This window comes from Amblyraja radiata, unplaced genomic scaffold (genome assembly GCF_010909765.2).
Source record: "Amblyraja radiata isolate CabotCenter1 unplaced genomic scaffold, sAmbRad1.1.pri S118, whole genome shotgun sequence".
Lineage (NCBI taxonomy): Eukaryota > Metazoa > Chordata > Chondrichthyes > Rajiformes > Rajidae > Amblyraja > Amblyraja radiata.
Genome location: NW_022630104.1, coordinates 428,773 through 450,603, shown reverse-complemented (window position 1 = coordinate 450,603; position 21,831 = coordinate 428,773). Strand labels below are relative to the sequence as shown.

The 21,831-nt window shown below is 51.4% G+C and overlaps 1 protein-coding gene across 1 annotated transcript; it reads right to left on the bottom strand.

Annotated features, from left to right (window-relative positions):
• Positions 1-640: 640 nt before the first annotated feature.
• LOC116969181 lies at positions 641-20,119 on the bottom strand (the record flags this gene model as incomplete). The annotated part of the gene is made up of 9 exons (XM_033016098.1): positions 20,008-20,119; positions 17,283-17,480; positions 16,055-16,127; positions 7,497-7,599; positions 4,297-4,875; positions 3,987-4,211; positions 2,892-3,048; positions 1,547-2,847; positions 641-1,303 (listed from the first exon to the last, which is right to left on the bottom strand). Coding segments are annotated over exons 1-9 (3,411 nt in total), but the record flags the coding sequence as incomplete, so codon positions are not given.
• Positions 20,120-21,831: the final 1,712 nt, after the last annotated feature.

Genomic DNA, 21,831 nt, shown 5'->3' with positions numbered 1-21,831 from the left:
CCACGACACCCTTATCTCTACCCCTGGTGAGTCGTCAGGAAACCCCGTGGCAGACCAACGCCCCTGTCCCTCAATCGGCGAGGGGGATGATCCAAGGAGTGGCCTACCCCCCAGGGACCGCCACAGGACCCCCCCCCCCAAGTACCCGAGGTACGAAACGGACAGGAGGGCGTACACGGCGGCCAGCCCGGGTGCACACAACGCTCGGCCCCGGAACATGCGCCTGGTCAACAAGTGCGGGGGACGAAGTAGCCAGAGGAGGAGGTACCCTAGACAGAGGCCGCCCTCGCTTTCGGGGCAGCGCTACCAGCGCCGGCCGATCAATATCGATATGTGCTGGCTTCAACCGCGCAACTGAAACAGTCTCACGCCGACCCCCCATGTCCAGGACGAAAGTCGACGAGCCATGTTCCAAGACCCGGAAGGGACCTTCGTACGGCCGCTGTAGAGGTGTCCGATGTGCATCCCTGCGCAGAAAAACAAACTGGCAGTCCTCCAGAGCAGAGGGAACGTGCGGACGGAAGTACCCATGACGAGACGTGGGCACCGGCGCCAGCTTGCCCACTATTGGCCGAAGACGTTGCAGAGCGTCCGAAGGCTGCTCCACCTGGCCACGTGCCGGCGGGATGAACTCCCCGGGCACCGTTAACGGAGACCCATACACCAACTCGGCGGAGGAGGAGGCCAAGTCCTCCTTGGGTGCGGTGCGTATCCCCAGCAAAACCCACGGTAGAGCGTCTACCCAGTCTGGCTCAGTGAGCCGCGCCCTCATGGCACCCTTAAACTGCCGGTGAAACCGCTCCACTAGGCCGTTCGACTGCGGGTGGTACGCCGTCGTGTGGTGCAGACGAACACCCAGGAGGCGTGCCATGGCCGACCACAGCTCTGACGTGAACTGATGCCCCCGGTCGGAAGTTATGTCCAGTGGAACACCGAACCGGGCGATCCAGTGCGCCAACAAGGCTCGAGCACAAGTGGTCGTTGCAGAATTTGGTAGCGGAATGGCTTCAGGCCACCGCGTGAAGCGGTCCACAACGGTGAATAGATACGTCATGCCCTGGGACGACGGCAGCGGCCCCACGATGTCCACGTGAATGTGGTCGAAACGTTTATGAGGAATGGGAAACTCCTGCAATGGCGCGTGCACGTGTCGTTGTACCTTGGCGGTCTGGCACGGGATGCAAGTGCGCGCCCAATGTCCAACCTCCTTCCGCAGCCCGTGCCACATGAAGCGGGAGGCTACCAGGGCTACTGTCGCCCTGATGGAGGGATGTGCAAGTGCATGGAGCACCTCAAACACCCTGCGCCGCCAGATGATGGGGACGATGGGTCGCGGAACTCCAGAGGAGACATCACACAGCAGCGTGGTACCCCCAGGGCCACAGACAACGTCCTCCAACTGCAGGCCCGAAACCGCCGTACGATAGGCGGCCATCTCCTCATCGACAAGCTGAGCGGCTGCCAGGGCGGAATAGTTGATCCCCTCACCGACTTGGAGAACCGTGTGGACTGCAGGTATTGATAAGGCATCGGCCACCCTGTTAAATTTGCCCTCAACGAACCGGATGGAGGTAGTGTACTCGGACACATACGCCAACTGCCTCTGCTGCCGGGCAGACCACGGGTCTGATACCTTGGCGAACGCGAAGGTTAGTGGCTTGTGGTCCATGAATGCAGTGAATGGTCTCCCCTCCAGAAAATAGCGGAAATGGCGTACGGCGAGATACAGGGCAAGGAGCTCACGGTCGAAGGCGCTGTAACGACGCTGAGGACCACTGAGATGCTTGCTGAATAAGGCAAGTGGCCGCCAGCAACCCTCAACGAGCTGCTCTAACACTGCCCCAACCGCAACCTCAGAAGCATCCACCGTCAAGGCGGTCTGGGCATCCTCTCGTGGGTGGACGAACATTGTGGCCTCAGCCAGTGCCTCCTTACCCCTCACAAATGCCGCTGTTGCTTCCACGGACCAATCAACCTCCCTGCGATGACCAGCAATCAGGTGGAAAAGCGGTCGCATGACTGCAGCCGCTGACGGCAGGAAGCGGTGATAGAAAGTGACCATCCCCACGAATTCCTGCAGGCCCCTAACTGTGGTCGGACGGGGGAACCTGCGGATAGCGTCCACCCTGGTCGGCAGAGGCACCACCCCTTGTGCAGTCACGCGGTGGCCGAGGAAGTCGATAGCCGTCACCCCGAAACGGCACTTGGACGCGTTGATAGCCATACCAAAATTGCTGAGGCGCTGACACAGTTGACGGAGGTGGGTGCAGTGCTCCTGCCGCGAGCGACTGGCCACGAGTATGTCGTCCAGGTACACAAAGACAAAGTCCAATCCACGGCACACGCAGTCCATAAGCCGCTGAAAGGCCTGCGCGGCATTCTTCAACCCAAACGGCATCCGCACAAACTCGAACAGACCAAATGGTGTGATAATGGCCGTCTTCGGGATATCGTCGGGGCGGACCGGAATTTGATTGTACCCCCGCACGAGGTCCACCTTGGAAAATACGGATGCTCCAGCCAGATGGGCATTGAAGTCCTGAATGTGCGGGACCGGATACCTGTCGGCGACGGTCGCATCGTTCAGGCGACGGTAATCCCCACACGGGCGCCAGCCCCCGTTCTTCTTAGGGACCATGTGGAGCAGTGAGGCCCATGGGCTACCGGAGGGACGCACGATGCCCATCGCCTCCATCTGGCGGAACTCCTCCCGAGCTAGACGGAGCTTGTCTGGGGAGAGACGACGTGCCCGGGCGTGCACAGGCGGGCCAGTAGTGGGGATGTGGTGCTCCACCCCGTGCTTCGGGGTGGAGGAGTGGAAGTGGGGTTCGAGAATGCCGGGAAAATCTGCCAGGATGCGCGCGAAAGTCGCATCCACGGATGACAGGGGCCATCAGGGCGTACTACAGGATCACCAGTACGGAGGAAGACCGGCTCCAGCGTGACAGAGTGCATGAGGCGCCGCCGCTTGACATCCACGAGCAGTGAATGGGCTCGAAGAAAGTTGGCGCCCAGCAGCGGCTGGGAAACGTCTGCAATGACGAACCTCCACGAAAACGAGTTGCGGCCAAAGTTGAGGGGGATGGTGCGAAACCCGTAGGTGCGAATAGCACTCCCGTTCGCCGCGGTGAGGAGGGGGCCTTGTATGCCCGCACGGATGTCGGCAATGGAGGGGGGCAGAACACTCACTTCCGCACCAGTGTCGACGAGGAAACGTCTCCCAAGCGAAAACGCGATGAATCGTGCCGGCCGCCGAAGGAATTGAAATAATTTAATTGAAATAATTTAATTGCCACACAACCAAGGTCGGTGGTATTTGGGTTGCCAGCAGCGGTACAATAATAAAGAACACAACCACAATAAAAATTTTACACAAACATCCACCACAGCATTCATCACTGTGGTGGAAGGCACAGAGCTTGGCCAGTCCTCCTCCATTTTCCCCCGTGGTCGGGACCACCACCCTCCACAGCCGTTGCTGCGGGCGTCCAGATGGTAAGGGACAAAGTCAAAGTCAAGGTGAGTCCAGGATCGGCTCTTCCCAACCAGAGACCGCGGCTTCAGGCTGGTGTAGGCCGCAGGCCGGCGGTCAAATTTTTAAAGTACCTGCCGTGCCGCAGCCGGAAGCAACGCAGTCTGCAGGGCCGGCGGTCGAAGCTCCCCTCCAGGGGAGATGATAAGTCCATACCGCACCCGCGGTAGAAGACAGCCACGGGCCGGCGGTGGAAGCTTTTTCTTCCCCCCGGGTCCCCAACGTGAGATCCCGGGCTGTAGACGCCGCACCAGCTGGAGTTCTGCAGACCGCTGCTTCAGGCTGCCGGCTGCCGCGGGCCAGCGTAACGGAGCGCTCCCCTCCAGCGAGGTCTCACCCGCTCCGCGCCGAGAGTCCACGCTGTGCCCGCCGCTGAAGCACCGGGCGCGTCTCCGGGAAAGTCCGCGCCGACGAAATCACTGACGACCGGCCCTTTAGTTTCCCGAGAACGAACAGGGTGGGCGACAAAGCCTGGCTGCAGCTCCCCAGCGGCGATGGTAATAACACCAACCAACTTTGCTGGCGTCTGGTTGAACTGCAGGCGAATTAGGCTGGTTTGAGCGTCGGCGACCTCTGCTGGCGTCTGGTGAAACTGCAAGCCAATTTGGCTGGTTTGAACGCCAGCGACCTCTGCTGGCATTGGTTTGGACTGCATGCTGGCCGTGCTGGAAGGACGTGCCTGCTGTGGAATGCGCAATGGCTGCCTGATTTTGCCGCGGGGGCCGACTGGGAGCAGCGGCGACGCGGTGGATAGCGGTCCCGACCTGCTCTGAGTCTCCAAACGCCTCGGGATGGACGTCCACTGCTTCCAGGTTGTGATGGAGAGAATTCCACAGCTCGTCGGCATGTTCACCCAGCGCCTGCATGTCGTTAAACTGATCCCTGGCGAGCTGCATGCGAATTTCGGTAGGCGGCTGCTGCAGGTAGGCATATTTAAATGAAAAACACGGCTCATGGTCCCCCATTAGGGTGAGCATGTCTTCCAGGAGGGCAGACGGCTGGCGGTCGCCCAGGCCGTCCATTCTGAAAATGCGAGCTGCCCGCTCGGCGTCTCCCAGGCCAAACCTCCTGATGAGAAATGCTTTAAGGCCAGTATATTTGTTTGTTACCTGGGGGGCCCTGAGGAAAGGCATAACTCGCCTCGCAGTTAGTTGGTCAAGCGAGCCAACCACGTAATAATATTTAGTCTCATCCTGCGTGATACCTCTCACAGCAAACTGTGCCTCTGCCAGCTGGAACCAGGTTTCGGGTTCTTCGGTACACAGAGTTGGGAGCTTCAACCCAACGGCGTTATTATCCATCACGATGCGTGATGAACGACGCGGGGTCACCAGTGCAGTGACCTGGTCAAGGTCAGGAAAAGACCGGACACCAAGCGGATTCAAAAGAAGCTTTTTAATTCCAGCAGTCCGAGTACACACCACTACACCCTTATCTCTACCGCTGGTGAGTCGTCAGGAAACCCTGTGGCAGACCAACGCCCCTGTCCCTCAATCGGCGAGGGGGATGATCCAAGGATTGGCCTACCCACCAGGGACCGTCACAATATAATAAATAACCAAAAGTGAATAACAGCGGACAGGAGGACAAATGAGAAATGCCGCAGAAAAAATTCCTACAGGTTATGTTCAAATCCTATCCGAGTTACTGCATTTCCAGTAGCAGAAATGGTTAACTAGAATGTTATAGCCACGTTGTGCATGGTGTATAACGGTCGTGATTGTCAAACCGATTGGTCTTGGTTTCAGAAGCCAGGCCGTCCACTGTTCTGAGGGATGTGGCCATTGATATCTACGCTGTTGACAGACAGCTGCATGCACGCAGATACTGAGCGCTGCAGCTCATTGAACTCCACAGACTCACAACTCTCTGTGTGAAAAAGTGTTTCCTTACCTACATTCTAAATGGGTTACCGCTTATTCCTAAACTGTGGCCCCTGGTCAGAGAGCGCTATTTAGGGCACTTGAAGATAGCGGAGTCGGGGGATATGGGGAGAAGGCAGGAACGGGGTACTGCATGTGGATGATCATCCGTGATCACATTGAATGGTGGTGCTGGCTCGAAGGGCAGAATGCCTACTCCTGCATCTATTGTCTATTGTCACAATAGTCGCGGATATAACTGATCAGACCCGGGAGATGTATCCACATTCATACGCCTTGAGATATTTGCAAAAGTCTTCACAGCAAAGACACTAGCAACGTGCGTGAAATTCAAGAGAGACAGAGGGTGGAAGTTTGTGAAGTGGCTGAAAGGGCCAAAGGTGGATAGGTGATCTGGGCCGGATGGACTGTACACTATGGTTTAGAAAAATGTGGCTTTGGAGATTAGGAAGGCATTGATAGTGACACTTCAGGAATCACTATTGCCAGGATTGGTCTCAGGCCGGTTAGTCTGACTTCGGTGGTTGGTAAGATGTTAGAGCGATTTATAAGGGATGAGGTTACGAAGTACTGAGAAGTCGATGCATTAATAGGCCGAAGTCAGCATGGCCTTGTTCAGTGGAGGTATTGTTCGACAAGTTTGCTGGAATTCTTTCAAGAAATAAATCGCAGGGCAGGCCAGTAAATTCTGTTTTCTTAGATTTTCAAAAAGCCTTTGATGAGGTGCCACACGTTAGGCTGCCTAGGAAGATGGGAGCCCACGTTACGAGAGGGCAGATACTACCATGGATAGCAGGTTAACTGGATGGCAGAAGGCAAGATGTGGCAATAAAGTGGGCTTTTTTTCTGGCTGGTTTCCAGTGAATAGTAGCGTTCTGCAAGTGTCGGCGCTTTCTCTTTCAATGCCGTTTGCTAAAACCTTCTACTTATCTCCCCCATTCTCTCTCGTTCACTCTATTTCTTTCCACTAGTGTCTGCCTCTCTCTGTCGCTCTCGCTTTCTCGCTCTCCTGGTGGTTCTCTCACACTCTTTCTTTCTCACTCCCTCTCATCCTCTCTCTCTATGCCACCTTCACGTTGTATATTAATGATTTGGACGAGGGTATTGAAAGCAGCTTTGTGGCACGGTTTCGGGTGATACTAAAATAGGTATAGGGCCGGTCGTGTAGAGAAAGAAGGGACTCTGCAGGACTTGGACAGGTTGGGGGAGTGGGCAGAGAATTGGCAGATGGAATAATGTGTAGCAATGTATGCAGTCATGCATTCTGGTAGTAAGAATAAAGGCGTAGAGATTTTTCTAAATGAGGTGAGAATCCAGAAATCGGAGGTACAAAGGGACTTGGGAGTGATGGTGCAGAATTCCCCAAAATAATCTGTAAGTAGAATCGGTAGTAAGGAAAGCAATCTCAATGGTTCAAGATTCAAGATTCAAGAGAGTTTATTGTCATGAGTCCCAGATAGGACAATGAAATATAGTGGGCATGAATAAATACAGCATAAATACACCATATAGCATTGAATATATATATATACACATATAAATAAGCAGATAAAGTGCAATGGACTATTATGTTCATAGTGTTGTCGGGAAGAGCTATTCCTGAACTTGGATGTTTCAGATTTCAGGCTATTGTACCTTCTCCCTGAAGGCAGCGGGGAGATGAGTGTGTCGCAAGGATGGTGCAGCTCCTTCCTGATGCTGTCAGCCCTTTTGCAGCAGCGGCTGCAATAGATCCCCTCGATTGGAGTGAGGTCAGAGCCGATGATAGACTGGGCAGTGTTTACTACTTTTTGCAGTCTTTTCCGCTCCTGGGCGCACAAATTGCCGAACCAAGCCACGATACAACCGCTCGGCATGCTCTCTACTGTGCACCTGTAGAATTTTTCAGCATGCAGCATTCATTCTTACTTCTTGCCTTTATTTCAAGAGGGCTTGTATACAAACACAGGAATGTAATGTCGAGGCTCTGTAAGTCGCTGGTAAGGCCGCATGTGGAATAATCGACAAAGGAAACACATAACATGCAGTGAAAATGTTGTCTATTGTATGGGCTGAGCCTGTTGAGCACCGACAGAGCTCACTGTCTCTAGCGTTTGCCCGCTATGTCCGCGCCACGATTTGAAACTCCTGACGGTGCGGCCGCAGGCAGTGAAATTGGGCCCGCACATGTCCTCCACTATCACCCTGAGCACCGGCACACCACAGGGCTGTGTACTAAGCCCCATGCTCTACTCCCTCTTCACACACGACTGTGTTCCTGCATTCGACACCAACACGATCGTCAAGTTTGCAGACGACACAACAGTGATTGGGCTGATCACCAAAGGTGATGAAACAAAATACCGAACCTGGCGGACTGGTGCGCACGTAACAACTTATCACTAAACACCTCCAAGAGTAAGGAGCTGATTATTGACTTCAGGAGGTCCCATAATGGAGAATACGCCCCAATCTCCATCTACGGGGACAGTGTGGAGAGAGTGTCCAGCTTTAAGTTTCTGGGCACTCACATTTCAGAGGACTGGTCAAGAAGGCACAGCAACGACTGTTCTTCCTGAGAACATTAAAAAAGACTGGTCTGCCCCAACAGCTGCTGACAACCATCTACCGCTGCACCACAGAGAGCATACTAATGTATGGCATCTCTGTGTGGTATCTCAGCTGCACGGAGGCGGAGAGGCGAGCTCTTCAGTGCGTCGTCCACAGAGCGCAGAGGATTATTGGGACACAGCTATCAGCCTTGGAGGGCATCAACCACACACAGTGCCTCAGGAAGGCCGTCAGCATCCACAAAGACTCCTCGCACCCTTGTAATGGACTGTTCGAACTACTTCCGTCCGGAAGACGTTACAAGGCCTTCTACGCCCGAACCTCCAGACTCAGAAACAGCTTCATTCACAGAACTGTAGCAGCTCTGAACCGGCTCTGCTGAGTGTCCCCCACCCCCGCTGGAATGTCTCCCTCAGATGGTCACGTCGCACAGTTTATTTATATAATTTTTTGATATCGATTAGAAGTTGCATACCAAATAATAATAATAATAATAATAATAATAATTATTATTATTATTATTATTATTATTATTATTATTATTATTATTATTATTATTATTATTATTATTATTATTATTATTATTATTATTATACACCAATGTACCGTCCGCCTACATAATGTAATCCACAAACGTCCTGGATCGAGCGTGTGTACACACAGACTGTTTGCACTTCCCACAACATTTACGGGTTATCATATTCACTGCACATTCTCAATCCCTCTATCAATCGTGCATTCACGAGGCAGCTAGACCAGCGCTGAAACACATTATTCGCAATCTGGCCTCGCTGGAGTCATCTAACTTTTGATGGTGATGAAATGTGGAGTGGAAACAGACCACTAAGCTAATATTTATTCTTTAAAAAGAAATATTTAACTATTTAATCAAATTTAAAGTGTTATATTCTCCCATGCGATGTTCTACCTAGGTGTGACAAATATAATGTATCTACTATTTTAAGCAGTTAAATAACGTATTGAATGTATTGGATGTGTTTATATCTTGTTTTAACTTGTTTTTGTAACGGGTATAGAATGGACCCAATAGCAGCACAGAATCAGGCAGGTATAGTTGGTAATGAACTTTATTACGATACTGTAACACAGAGTAGTAACACAGGAGGTACTGGGAGGTGAAGTGGATGAGAATGAGGAGAGGGCAGATTGTGACAGAACCCCCCCCCCCTCAAGGGACGGCCCCTGACGTCCCAAAACAAAAAAAAAACAATAAAGAAAATAAAGCCAATCCCACGCAGAGTTGGGTGGGAGGAGGGGGGCCGGAGGAGCGCTAAAATTCGTCCGAGACATCCATGTCCGCATCCTCCTCCATAGCATCAGAGGAAAGCCCCGTCTCGTCGTCACTGGTCGCCTCAGACGGAAGAGGGGACAGAGTCTCAGGGGCGGCGACCCCTCTAGGAGTGGCGGACTTGGACGGCTGGTCGGGATGACGCCGGTGAAACTCCCTGATGAGGGAGGCGTCCAGGATGTGTCGAGCAGGAACACAGGACCTTTCCTCTGGACCGTAACCCTCCCAATCGACCAGGTATTGGAGACCCCTCCCGCGACGGCGGGAGCGCAGGAGGCGGTGCACCGTAAAGGCGCGGCCTCCGTCGATGAGACGAGGAGGCGGAGGAGGAGGGACTGCGGGGACCAGGGACCTCTCCCGGACTGGCTTTACACAGGACACGTGGAACGTAGGATGGACCCGCATGGAACGAGGCAACTTGAGCCTCACAGCCGCTGGGTTGATGACCTTCTGGATCTCAAAGGGACCGATGAACTTGGGTGCCAACCTCTTGGACTCCACCCTCAAGGGAAGGTCCCGGGTCGACAGCCACACCTTCTGGCCCGCGAGGTAGGTGGGGGCCTGGGTGCGGTGACGGTTGGCAGCCGTAGCGTAACGGTCCACGGAGCGGAGAAGAGCCGCCCTGGCTTGGGTTCACGTCCTGCGGCAGCGACGAATAAAGGCCCGGACGGACGGGCAGGAAACCTCTTTCTCCAGCGCCGGGAACAGTGGAGGCTGGAACCCGTAGGCACACTGGAAAGGGGAGAGCACAATGGCCGAGCTTGTCAGGGTGTTGTGGGTGGAGTACACCCACAACAACTGCTGGGACCAGGAGGAAGGATGCTTGGACACCATACACCGCAGCGCCGTCTCCATCTCGTCATTCTTCTTTTCAGTCTGGCCGTTGGACTGGGGATGAAATCCGGACGTCAGACTCACGGTGGCCCCCACAAGCGTGCAGAACTCCCTCCAGAACACAGAGGCAAACTGGTGTCCCCGGTCGGAGACCACATCGACGGGGAGACCATGGAGCGTGAAGACGTGGAGTAACCTGAGCTCGGCAGTTTCCTTGGCTGACGGAAGCATGGGCAGGGGCACGAATTGAGTCATCTTGCTAAATCTATCGACCACGGTCAGGATGGTGGTGTGACCACTGGATGGGGGTAGGCCGGTAACGAGGTCCAGTGAGGTGTGGAACCATGGGCGATGGGGTATAGGCAGTGGAAGCAGATGACCCGCAGGAGCTTGGTGTGAGACCTTGTGCTGGTTGCAAACGGGACAGGCGTTGACAAACTCCCGAGTGTCCTCCTCCAGCGATGCCCACCAGAACCTCCGTAGCACCATCTCCTTGGTCCGCTGAATGCCGGGATGACAGGTGAGTCGAGAGCTGTGGGCCCACTGAAGGACGTCGGACCGCAGGGAAGAAACCACAAACAGCCGATCAGGAGGGCATGCGCTGTGTCCCGGCTGGTTCTCCAAGGCCGCCTTGTCCTTCTCCTCCACCTCCCAGGTGAGGGAGGCAATCCTGTGCGAGGAACGGGAGGATGTTCTTGGGGCCAGATGCAGGCTCCTCCTTCGCCAAGAACTGTCGAGAGAGGGCATCGGGCTTCACGTTGCGGGATCCAGGTCGGTAGGAGAGGGAGAAGTTGAAGCGGGTGAGGAAGAGAGACCAGCGGGCCTGACGAGAGTTGAGCCTCTTGGCTGACTGGAGGTATTCAAGGTTCTTGTGGTCAGTCCAAACCAAGAAATGCTGCTCGGTTCCCTCCAGCCAGTGACGCCATTCCACCAACGCCAACTTAACCGCCAACAGTTCTCGGTTGCCAATGTCATAATTCCTCTCAGCAGGGGTTAGGCGTCGGGAGCAGAAAGCGCATGGATGGAGCTTCTGGTCCCCGGCAGCCCGCTGGGACAGAACAGCTCCCACCCCCACGTCGGGGGCGTCCACCTCCACCACGAACTGTCTCTCTGAGTCCGGAACGTAGAGGATGGGGGCCGATGTAAACCGTGTCTTGAGTGTCTGAAAAGCTTCGTCGGCCGCGGCAGACCACCGGAACGGAATCTTGGAGGAGGTGAGTGCCGTGAGGGGTGCGGCCACAGTACTGTAGCCACGGATGAACCGTCGGTAAAAATTGGCGAACCCCAGGAACCTTTGGAGCTGCTTGCGGGAGTCAGGAACAGGCCAGGTTGTGACAGCAATGACCTTGGCGGGGTCCACCTTGATGTTCCCTTGGCCAACGATGTACCCTAAGAAGGAGACTGACGGGGAGTGAAACTCGCACTTCCCAGCTTTAACGAAGAGCGAGTTCTCCAGGAGCCGATGTAGAACTGCCTGGACGTGGTGTACGTGTTCCTCCTTGGTCCGTGAAAAGATGAAGATGTCATCAAGATAGACGAACACGTACTTGTTCAACATGTCTCTGAGAACGACATTGACTAAAGCCTGGAAGACGGCCGGGACGTTGGTGAGGCCATAGGGCATCACCAGGTATTCATAATGTCCCGCGGGAGTGTTGAAGGCGGTCTTCCACTCATCCCCCTCTTTGATGCGGACCAAGTGGTAGGCATTGCGTAGATCCAACTTCGAAAAGATGGTGGCCCCCGCCAGGAGCTCGAAAGCAGAGGAGATGAGTGGGAGAGGGTAGCGATTCTTCACCGTGATGCCGTTGAGCCCCCGGTAATCTCCACGAGGAAGAACCCAGCCCCAGCAGGAGACGAGGAGGGACGGATGAGACCAGCAGCCAAGGAGTCGTTTATGTATTTCTCCATGGCGCTTCTCTCAGGGGCGGACAGGGAGTAAAGGCGACCCCTAGGGGGAGCGGAACCAGACAGGAGGTCTATGGCACAGTCATAGGGCCGATGAGGAGGAAGGGAGGTGGCCCTAGACTTGCTAAAATCCTTCCCAAAATCATGGTACTCTTCTGGGACCCCCGTCAGATCTGGAGCAGACTGGAGCAAGTGGCCGGATGAGGAGCTGAGGCTTGCTTCAGGCACACTTGGTGGCAGGAAGGGTACCAACCCAAGATGACCCCCGTCCTCCAGTCGATGTTGGGGTGGTGTCGCCGAAGCCAGGGGTAACCCAGGTTGAGGCGATGACGGGGAGACTGCAGGATGTGGAACTGTATTGTCTCATGGTGATTACCAGACAGGAGCATGCGCACTGGGACCGTCTGGTGAGAAACAGTACCCAGGAGATGGCCGTCGAGGGCGTTGGCGGGACCAGGTTCAGGCAAGGGAACACAACCGATGCCTAGCTGGCGGGCTAGTTCCTTGTCCATAAGATTAATGTCACAACCAGAGTCTATGAATGTGGCGAGGGTGTGAGAACCATCAGACAACAGCAGACGGGCATGACAAAGAGGGCGACGGGCAGAGGAAAGTTCAGAGGTTCGACTCACCAGTAATTCCTCCGCTACTGGTGAGTCTGGCCTTTTACTGGACACTTGGAGATGTAATGACCCGCCAGGCCACAGTAGAGACAGAAGTTCCCCCGACGCCGACGTTCCCGTTCCTCGGGGGTGCGACTGGTGCGACCCACCTGCATGGGTTCGGGTTGCCTCGACGGTTGCCCCGACGAGGGTAGTCCAGTCTCCGGAGGAAAACGAGCTTGGGTGGATAGCTGGCGGTCCGCCTGTCCCTGTCGCCTCTCCCGACGTCTCGCCAGGATGCGTCGGTCCAGACGGGTCGTTAGCTCGATAAGCCCATCCAGAGAAGAAGGAAGGTCGTGGGACACCAACTCATCCTTGATATAGTCATTCAAGCCCAGCAAGAAAGCGTCACACTGGGCCGGGGCGTTCCAATCACTCTGACGGGCCCTGGTGCGAAAGTCGATGGCGAAGTCAGCGACGCTCTGGTTCCCCTGGCTCAACCCCAGCAGACTTCCCGCAGCGTCCGGACCCATCGAAACCTCACCGAACACCTTGCGAAGCTCCGCGGCGAAGGCCTGGAAAGAGGAGCAAGCCGGCGTGCGTCGCTCCCATTCAGCCGTTCCCCACAGCCGTGCTCTGCCAGTCAGGTGATTAATGGTAAACGCCACTCTCGCCGCTTCCTGGGCGAAGGTGTGGGCTGTAGGGCGAAGAGAATGGAACAGTTCGTGATGAATGGGTTGCAGCCCTCCGGGTCTCCAGCGTAGCGCTCCGGGGTTCCCATCCGGGGCTCAGGTGATGGTCCTGGCGGACCGGGAGCTGGTGCTGTCGGAGCCGGAGGCGAAGCATGGGGTGTAGCCTGGGCGAGGGTTGTCGTCAGCTGTTGGACCTGGGTGGCTAGTGCAACCAATGCTTGCTCTTGGTTTGACACAGCCTGTCGAACCTCGGAGTTGGAGGCAGTGAGCATAGCTTCGTGCTGCAGGAGCGTGTGCTCAATCCTCTCGAAGCGGTTTGACGGAGACGTTGTGTGCGCTGAGTCCATTGTTGGCCAGATTGTACTGTAACGGGTATAGCTTGGACCCAATAGCAGGACAGAATCAGGCAGGTATAGTTGGTAATGGACTTTATTACGATACTGTAACACAGAGTAATAACACAGGAATGGGTACACCGTACTCACACAGAGGCTCAGGATTGAGCGAGGGTTCCGAAGAGGGGCAGGCAGGTTCGAATCCATGTAGGCTGTCGGGAAGTCGCTTTAGAGTCTTGCATGAATGCTGAGAACAATCTGGCACTGTGTGAACGGTGAGGAGAGTCTATATACCGGGTTAATTGGTGATCAGAGGCAACTGAGTGCAACAGGCGAGGAGAGTTAGGCTGATGAGAGGGGAGTGGCAGGCAGGCAGGTGAGGAGAAGGAGGGACCGGTGGAAAAGTATTGGGAGGCGAAGTGGATGAGAATGAGGAGAGGGCAGACTGTGACAGTTTGGAGTAGCTCTCCGAATTTCCGTTGTAAGTACAATTTCAATAAAAGCGTAGTATTATTGTTGATATTATTATTGTTGATATTATTATTATTATTATTATTATTATTATTATTATTATTATTATTATTATTATTATTATTATTATTATTATTATTATTATTATTATTATTATTATTAGTATTATTATTAGTATTATAATTATTATAATTATTATAATTTTTATTATTGGCTTGTTGGTAGAAAACGTACCCACTCAGCCAATTTAAACGATGACAGAAGTTTATGATGAGGAGTAAATCGTTTTGAGAGGATACCAGGAGTATAAATTGTGGAGAGTGTGATGCCATTTGGAGTGCAATTCCTTCATCTTTTCGAGTCCAACTAGCTACAAATATTGACCTCGCTGTCATCGTCGGTCCTCAAAAGGACGCAAGCATCCGGCGACAATCAGTGGCAGCCACCACTTGTTGTATTAAGTAAGTAAGTTTATTGGCTAAGTATTCACATACAAGGACTTTGCCTTAGTGCTCCGCTCACTAGTAACATCATGACATACAGTGAAAGTTCCGAATGACTCCGAAAACACTAAACATTGATAATAATAAAACATTAATGATAAAACACCATTGATCAAGCATGTGGACCTACAAAATATCAGATCAAAGCGAGGCTACAGATTTTTGGTTGTTTAGTAGAGCAACTACTCGTGGATAAAAACAGTTTTTATGTCTGGCTGTGGCAGCTTTGACAATTCGGAGTGGCCTTCCAGACGGAAGTAATGCAAAGTGTTTGTGGCCTGGGTGCGAGGGGTCAGAGATGATCTTGCCCGCTTCCTGGCCCTTGCAGTGTACAGTTCATCAATGGGGGGAAGGGTGCAGCCAACAACCCTCTCTGCTGATCAGACGATTCGCTGCAGCCTCCAGGTGTCGTGCTTGGTGGCTGAGCCAAACCAGACCACGATGGAGAAGGTGAGAACAGACTCTACGGTGGCCGTGTAGAATTGGACCATCATTGCCTGTGGCAGATAATGCTTCGTCAGGTGCCGCAGGAAGTACGTCATCTGTTGTACCTTTTTGACTGTGGAGTAGAAAGATGATGATGGTGGTAGCAGAATTAGCTCAGGAAATTTCCAGTTTCCAGCGCCGCGACGTGGATGCTTCTACTATGGGGCCAGTGCAATTCCTGAGAGGATGGTGGTCGCCGTGACTGTCACCACATTTAAGAAGTACTGAGACTAATACTTTCTGTGAACGGGGAGTCCAGATCGAGGGGCCGCGCACAGTTTAAGAATAAGGGGTAAGCCATTTAGAACGGAGACGATGAAACACTTTTTCACATTGAGAGTTGCGAGTCTGTGGAATTATTTGCTTATGACGGCGGTGGAGGCCGGTTCACTGGATACTTTCAAGATAGAGCTAGATAGGGCTATTAATGATAGAGGAGTCAGGGGACATGGGGAGAAGGCAGGAACGGGGCACTGATTGGGGATGATTCACCATGATCCCATTGAATGGCGGTGCTGGCTCGAATGGCCACATGGCCTATTCCTGCAACAATTGTCTATTGTCTATTGTCTATTGTCTATTGACCTTATTGCAACTACGCCAGAAATAAATAATGCTTTATTTTCGCAATAAATGATGGAAAGTTGCAGTGGGAGATTGGTTTGCATGTACCGGAAGATTCAGTGTTGGTAGTTTAGATACATGTATAATTCAGCCTGAAGCCCCGGAGAAATTCATTGATATCACACCAACATGAAATGAAATAACACAGCGACATGGATCATCTTTCACTGGAAATCATTAATTCTTATTTTTCATCGAAGTAAAGTGCTGGAGTAGCTCAATGGATCGTGCAACGTTTTTTTTGTGAACATGTACAGGTGACGTTTCGGATCGGATCCGTTATTCAGGGTCCTTATTCCGCGACTCGTTTTGTGTTTTTTTTTACTCGATCCTTCGCTTGTAATCTCCCATGGTGCAGTCAATGGCTGTGATGCACGGTGTTTGTTCCGTGAGTGTCACTAATGACAATCAGCAGGTATGAGGTCATGTCGCTGAAGACCTATCGTTCTATATATCTCGGTGCCCACCAGAAGGCATCGCCACAGAGCCACAGCGATGACGGACTGACGGAGCCACAGGAGTTAATTGTGTCTTCCAGCTATGGAATATCCATTGATCTATCGAATTGAAGATATATATAACCCTGCAATAGCGGCAGTCGTAGTTTTCGGTAATTTGTTTTGTCTTTAATTTCCATGTTCGTGCATTAACTGTGAGACATTCCTTCTACTCCAGCGCTGCCGGCGTTAAACATTTTTTTTTCTGTCTGAATAATTCACTTGTTTAATTTAATTCACTTTTCTTACTGTAACTGCCGCAATGTGCACGTCATGCCCGTTGTTGATCCTGGTCTGGATGACTCTTTGAACTGATTGCGCCCGTCAGAGCCCTGACCAGAGAGCAGGTATCATATAACCACAATAGACAATAGACAACAGGTGCAGGAGTTGCCATTCGGCCCTTCGTGCCACCACCGTCATTCAATGTGATCATGGCTAATCATCCCCAATCAGTACCCATTTCCTGCCTTCTCCCCATATCCCCTCACTCCACTATCTTAAAGTCCTATCTAGCTCTCTCATGAAAGTATCCGGAGAACCGACCTCTGAGGCAGAGAATTCCACAGACTCACCACTCTCTGGATGGAAAATTGTTTCATCATCTCCGTTCTAAATGGCTTACCTCTTATTCTTAAACTGTGGCCTCTGCGTCTCGACTCCCCCAAAATCGGGATCATGTTTTCTGCCTCCAGCGTGTCCAAACCCTTAATAATTTTACATGTTTCACCAAGATCTCATCTCATCCTTCTAAACTCCAGAGTATACAAGCCAAGCGCTACATTCCGGAAGTGGCGGCGCTGTTGAAAGCTGCGGCTCGCCTGCAGTCCGTCTGTTTTTACTTTTGTTGTTGTTTTCTTCTGTCTTTTTTTAGTTAAATATTAGCTCATTCGGTTGTGTATGTGTGTGTGTGTGTGTGTGTGTGTGTGGGGGGGGGGGGGATGAATCATGTTTTTTTGTCTCTTCCTTCTCTGCACTGAGGCCTAATGGCGGAGCTGGCGGCTTCCAACTGCGACCGACCTCGAGGCTCCGAAGGCAGAGCCAGCCAGGACTTACCAACGCGAGGCTGGTCGAATTCGGAGCTGTGTCGGCGTTCCTGCGTTCCGGTGGCGATGGCCCGGCTTCGGTGCTTCGGGGCTGCGGCGGCGTTCCGGCGATTCGGTGCTTCGGGGCTGCGGCGGCGTTCCGGCGATTCGGCGGCGGCGACCTGAATTCGGGGCTCGGCCGCGGCCTGGTGGACGACTTCGTCGGGGGCTGGCAGTCACAGGTTGGTGACCTGTTCTCCGGAGCTCCCGCAACAACAGCTGCGTCCGCTGGGCTGGAGGGCGGCAGCTTCAGCAGCTTCTACCATCCCGGGCCACAGAGCTTGAACCGGCCCGTTCGCGGAGCTCGTTTGAGCCGCGGGGCATACCATCATCCGGCGGGTCACAACAGCGGAAGCTTGGATCGCCTCAACGCAGAAGGAGTACAAAAAGGGAAGAGACAGATATTTAACACTTTTTCCCCCATCAGAGTGAGGAGGTGCCTGGTGAACTCACGGCGGTGGATATTAATTTGTGTTTATTGTATGTCTCTTTATTTATTATTATATGTATGACTGCAGGCAACGAAATTTCGTTCAGACCGAAAGGTCTGATTGACAAAAAAGGAATCCAATCCAATTCTCTCAGCCGATGACAGTCCCGCCATCCGAGGAATTAATCTTGTAAACATACGCTGCACTCCCTCAATAGCAATAATGTCCTTCGTCAAAATAGGGGACCCGGAGATTGGATATATGTTGACTAGGAGCTGAGAGAATGGCACCTTGGGCTCCTTCCTTGGATAGTCTAAAACCAGTTGGTGATATTACATCTCTTCCACTCGGACAGACCTGCTTAACTGAATATATAATCGATATATTTTCTGCACTCGTCGCTGCGTGAATCATAGTCCCGCTTTAGACCTGTAATGCTACAGCTAATGAAATAAAGCAAGTGGATGTCACGAGCTGGTTTCTGATTCTATGAAAGTGTCACGACTTTAATATGCGTTAATTCACATGTAAACAATTGCTGTCACGTAATATTATGTCAGTTAAAGTTATGTATCTTGAAATCCTCTCTTTCGGACGATCTGTAAATCCAAATTGTTATCCGCAGATGTATCTGTACATCTTCGCCACCGTGCCACAGTCAGTACTGCCGGTGTCACGCACTTCCGGAGACACAGGTTCAATCTGTACCTCCCGTGCTATAAGAGCAATGTTTCATCGTTCGTGCTCCGACGCCGCGCTACTGGCTGTGCTCTTGTTTCCTCCCAAATGCAATTGACCTGCCTATTAATGGTTCCTGTAACCACTGTACATGGGACTTTGTGTTGATGGATGCGACAATCTGGGGAAGTTGATAAGAATGTGGGGAGAATTAAAAGCTGTGAACGTAATATACATTGGTGTTTGATGAGTTGCGTGGACACCGTGGTCCAAATACTGTAGTCTCAACGCATCCAAATTTGAAAAATTCCAATCAGATAATGTTCCTGAGAACATTTTAAGCGGGTCTTGTGTCAGTAATATCTCTCCTCTCCTTCACAGTGAACTTGTTGGCGATTGTGATTCTCTGTCGAGGTAAATGCGGTCTCTCCAAATGCATCACTCTCTACCTGGTGGCCATGGCAGCGTCTGATCTCCTGGTCGGCATCACCGATCCGTTTCTCCGTCAGACTATTCAAATTCACTTCCCATATTCGTTGTTGAACATTACTCCCGTGTGCGCGACTTCCGAAGTACTGGTCTTTGCATCCACCGCGGTCTCTGTCTGGCTGACGGTGGCCTTCACCTTCGATCGGTTTGTGGCTATTTGTTGTGAAAAGCTGAAAACAAGACATTGCACTGAGAGAACGGCGGCTGTGGTTATCGGGGCAGTGAGTGTGCTGGGCTGTTTCGAGAACGTCCCCCGGTATTTTACGATAGAACCTGTCTACGTGTTTAATGATCTTCCCTGGGGTTGCGACACCAAACCCACCTACTATACGTCATCTGCATGGATCGCATATGATGTCACACACTGCGTTCTAACCCCTTGTATCCCGTTCTTTCTGATTTCTGCAACGGAGAGAAGGACCAGGAGATGGAGAACCGCAGGAAATCCATTGTTTTACTCTTTAGTATCACGGGCACTTTCATACTGCTGTGGGCAACGCAAGCTGTCTTTTACATCTTTACTAGTATTGCGAAGACCGGATATGACAGCTCCCCTACCGGTTATTACTATATCACGAGTGTCACGTCGGGGTTCTTACAGCTTCTCAGTACCAGCACTAACACGTGTATTTACGTGGTGACTCAGAGTAAATTCAGAGGCGAGCTGATAAACGCGGTTAAATTCCCACTGAGCGCAATGCGTGCATATTTACAATCTGAATTGCATGCAACACGCAAACAGGATATTTGAGCTACCCACCCACGCCGACAATCCAACAATTTTAATTCATCCCACTATGTTCTCAGCATACTCAAATTAAACTGGCCACTTGTTCTCACCACACACGTATACAACCAGTAGAGGTCACTGATCATCTAACTGACTATTCGCAGTCACAGTCACAGTCATGCAGCAGTGAATCTGCACCTATGGCTCGACTCGTCCCGGCTAATCGAGATGGCCAGTCAACGCTAGTCACATTTGCCCGCGATTCTCCTACTTGAAGTTTCATCTTTCCGATCAATGCACCCGTCGAATCGTATTTCAAATATGGTGACGGTTTCAATACCGCATATCTGCAAAATGTGGGACTTAACCTGAGAAGATGGGAACATCCTCGCCGTTAATGGGATAACATGACCGTAGAACATGGTTCAAAGGGGATGGGGGCTGGAGGCTGTGAGGTGGCGGATCCTCGAATCGCTCCATCGTTACTCCATGAATTCATCCAGTGAGGAATAAACAGCAAATTTGTAGCACGCCATCCAGACGAATGTTTTGACATTAACATTTAAATGAGGAGTAGCTATCCAATCTAAAAACGGATAGTGTTCTACACCGTAGTGAGTGACATTCTGATCTACTGAGTACCATTGGCCCGCAGGCAACACACCCGGTCGACAACCAAAAGATCGGGGACGAATCAAAGTGAATAGAAACTTCATTTGTAACTTCATACCGGGAAATGACATACTTTTGTGGGCTTGTCTCCGCGAACAGAGAGCGTCAGGAGGTGGGTCTATCCCAACATTTAGGATAGCCATTTAAGAAACAGTTGGACAGGTAAATGGACAGGACAGGTTTGGAGGGATATGGAAGAAACGCGGACAGGCGGTACTAATGTAGCTGGGACACGTTGGCCGGTATGGGCAAGTTGGACATTAAGGCCCGTTGCCGCCCTGTATGACTCTATGACTGTCATCAAAGTTTTATTGGAAAACATGAAAAAATCCCCACTGATCGTGTTCTGTCTTGTTCTTCTTTTCTTCTGCTATTGCGCCGTGCCAGATGTCCGACAACTGCCTCCCTTTTCAGTCGTACGATTCATTTACACGGATGCATTTCTCACCATATCGGCCCACGTTAGATTTGCAGCAGATGATCTGAATCGGACTAAACAATGCGAGGAAAACATATATTGATGGAGGATATCTGTGGGGCGGGACACATCCGTGCAGGGCACAGACTAACGGCGTTTTTCGTCGCGACCGCGAAGAGGTCTGGTGACAGGACCCATTAAGATGCACACACCACAAATGCTGCCTTACCTACAGCGTTCTGATACGTTCTCTGCTGCAGGATGCAAAGTATTTAGAGATGACTTTGAAGTGTTAGTATATTTGTAGAAATAGTAGAATTGGAAGAGCAAATATGTAAGGAGATCGCACATATCTGTAGTAAGCACAAGTTAGTGCTTGTGGGAGATTTCAATTTCCACACATAAACTGGGAAACACATTCTGTAAAATGTTGTTTTATGGGAAGAATGGAGGACATTTAAAGGTCACATTTTAAGAGTACAGAATCTTTATGTCCCTGTTCGGTTGAAAGGAAAGAGTAATAATTGGAAAGAACCATGGTTTTCAAGGGAAATTGGATACTTGGTTCGGAAAAAGAGAGAGATGTACAATAATTATAGGCAACATGGAGTTAATGAGGTGCTTGAAGAGTATAAATAATGCAAAAAGAATATTAAAAAATAAATTAGAAAAGCTTAAAGAAGATATGAGATTGCTTTGGCAAGTAAGGTGAAAGTAAGTCCAAAGGGTTTCTTCAGCTATATTAATAGCAAAAGAATAACGAGGGATAACATTGGTCCATTAGAGAGTCAGAGTGGACAGGTATCTGCAGAGCCAAAAGCGATGGGGGAGAAATTGAACAAGCTATTTTCTTCGGTATTCACCAAGGAGAAGGATATTGAATTATGTGCGGTAAGGGAAATAAGTAGAGTAGCTATGTGATTAAAAGAAAAGGAAGTACTGACACTTTTGAAAAATATAGAAGTGGATAAGTCTCCAGGTCCTGACACGATATTCTCTATGACATTGAGGGAAGTTATTGTAGAATTAGCAGGAGCTATGATAGAAATATTTCGAATGTCATTAGAAACGGGAATGGTGCCGGAGGATTGGCGTACTGCGC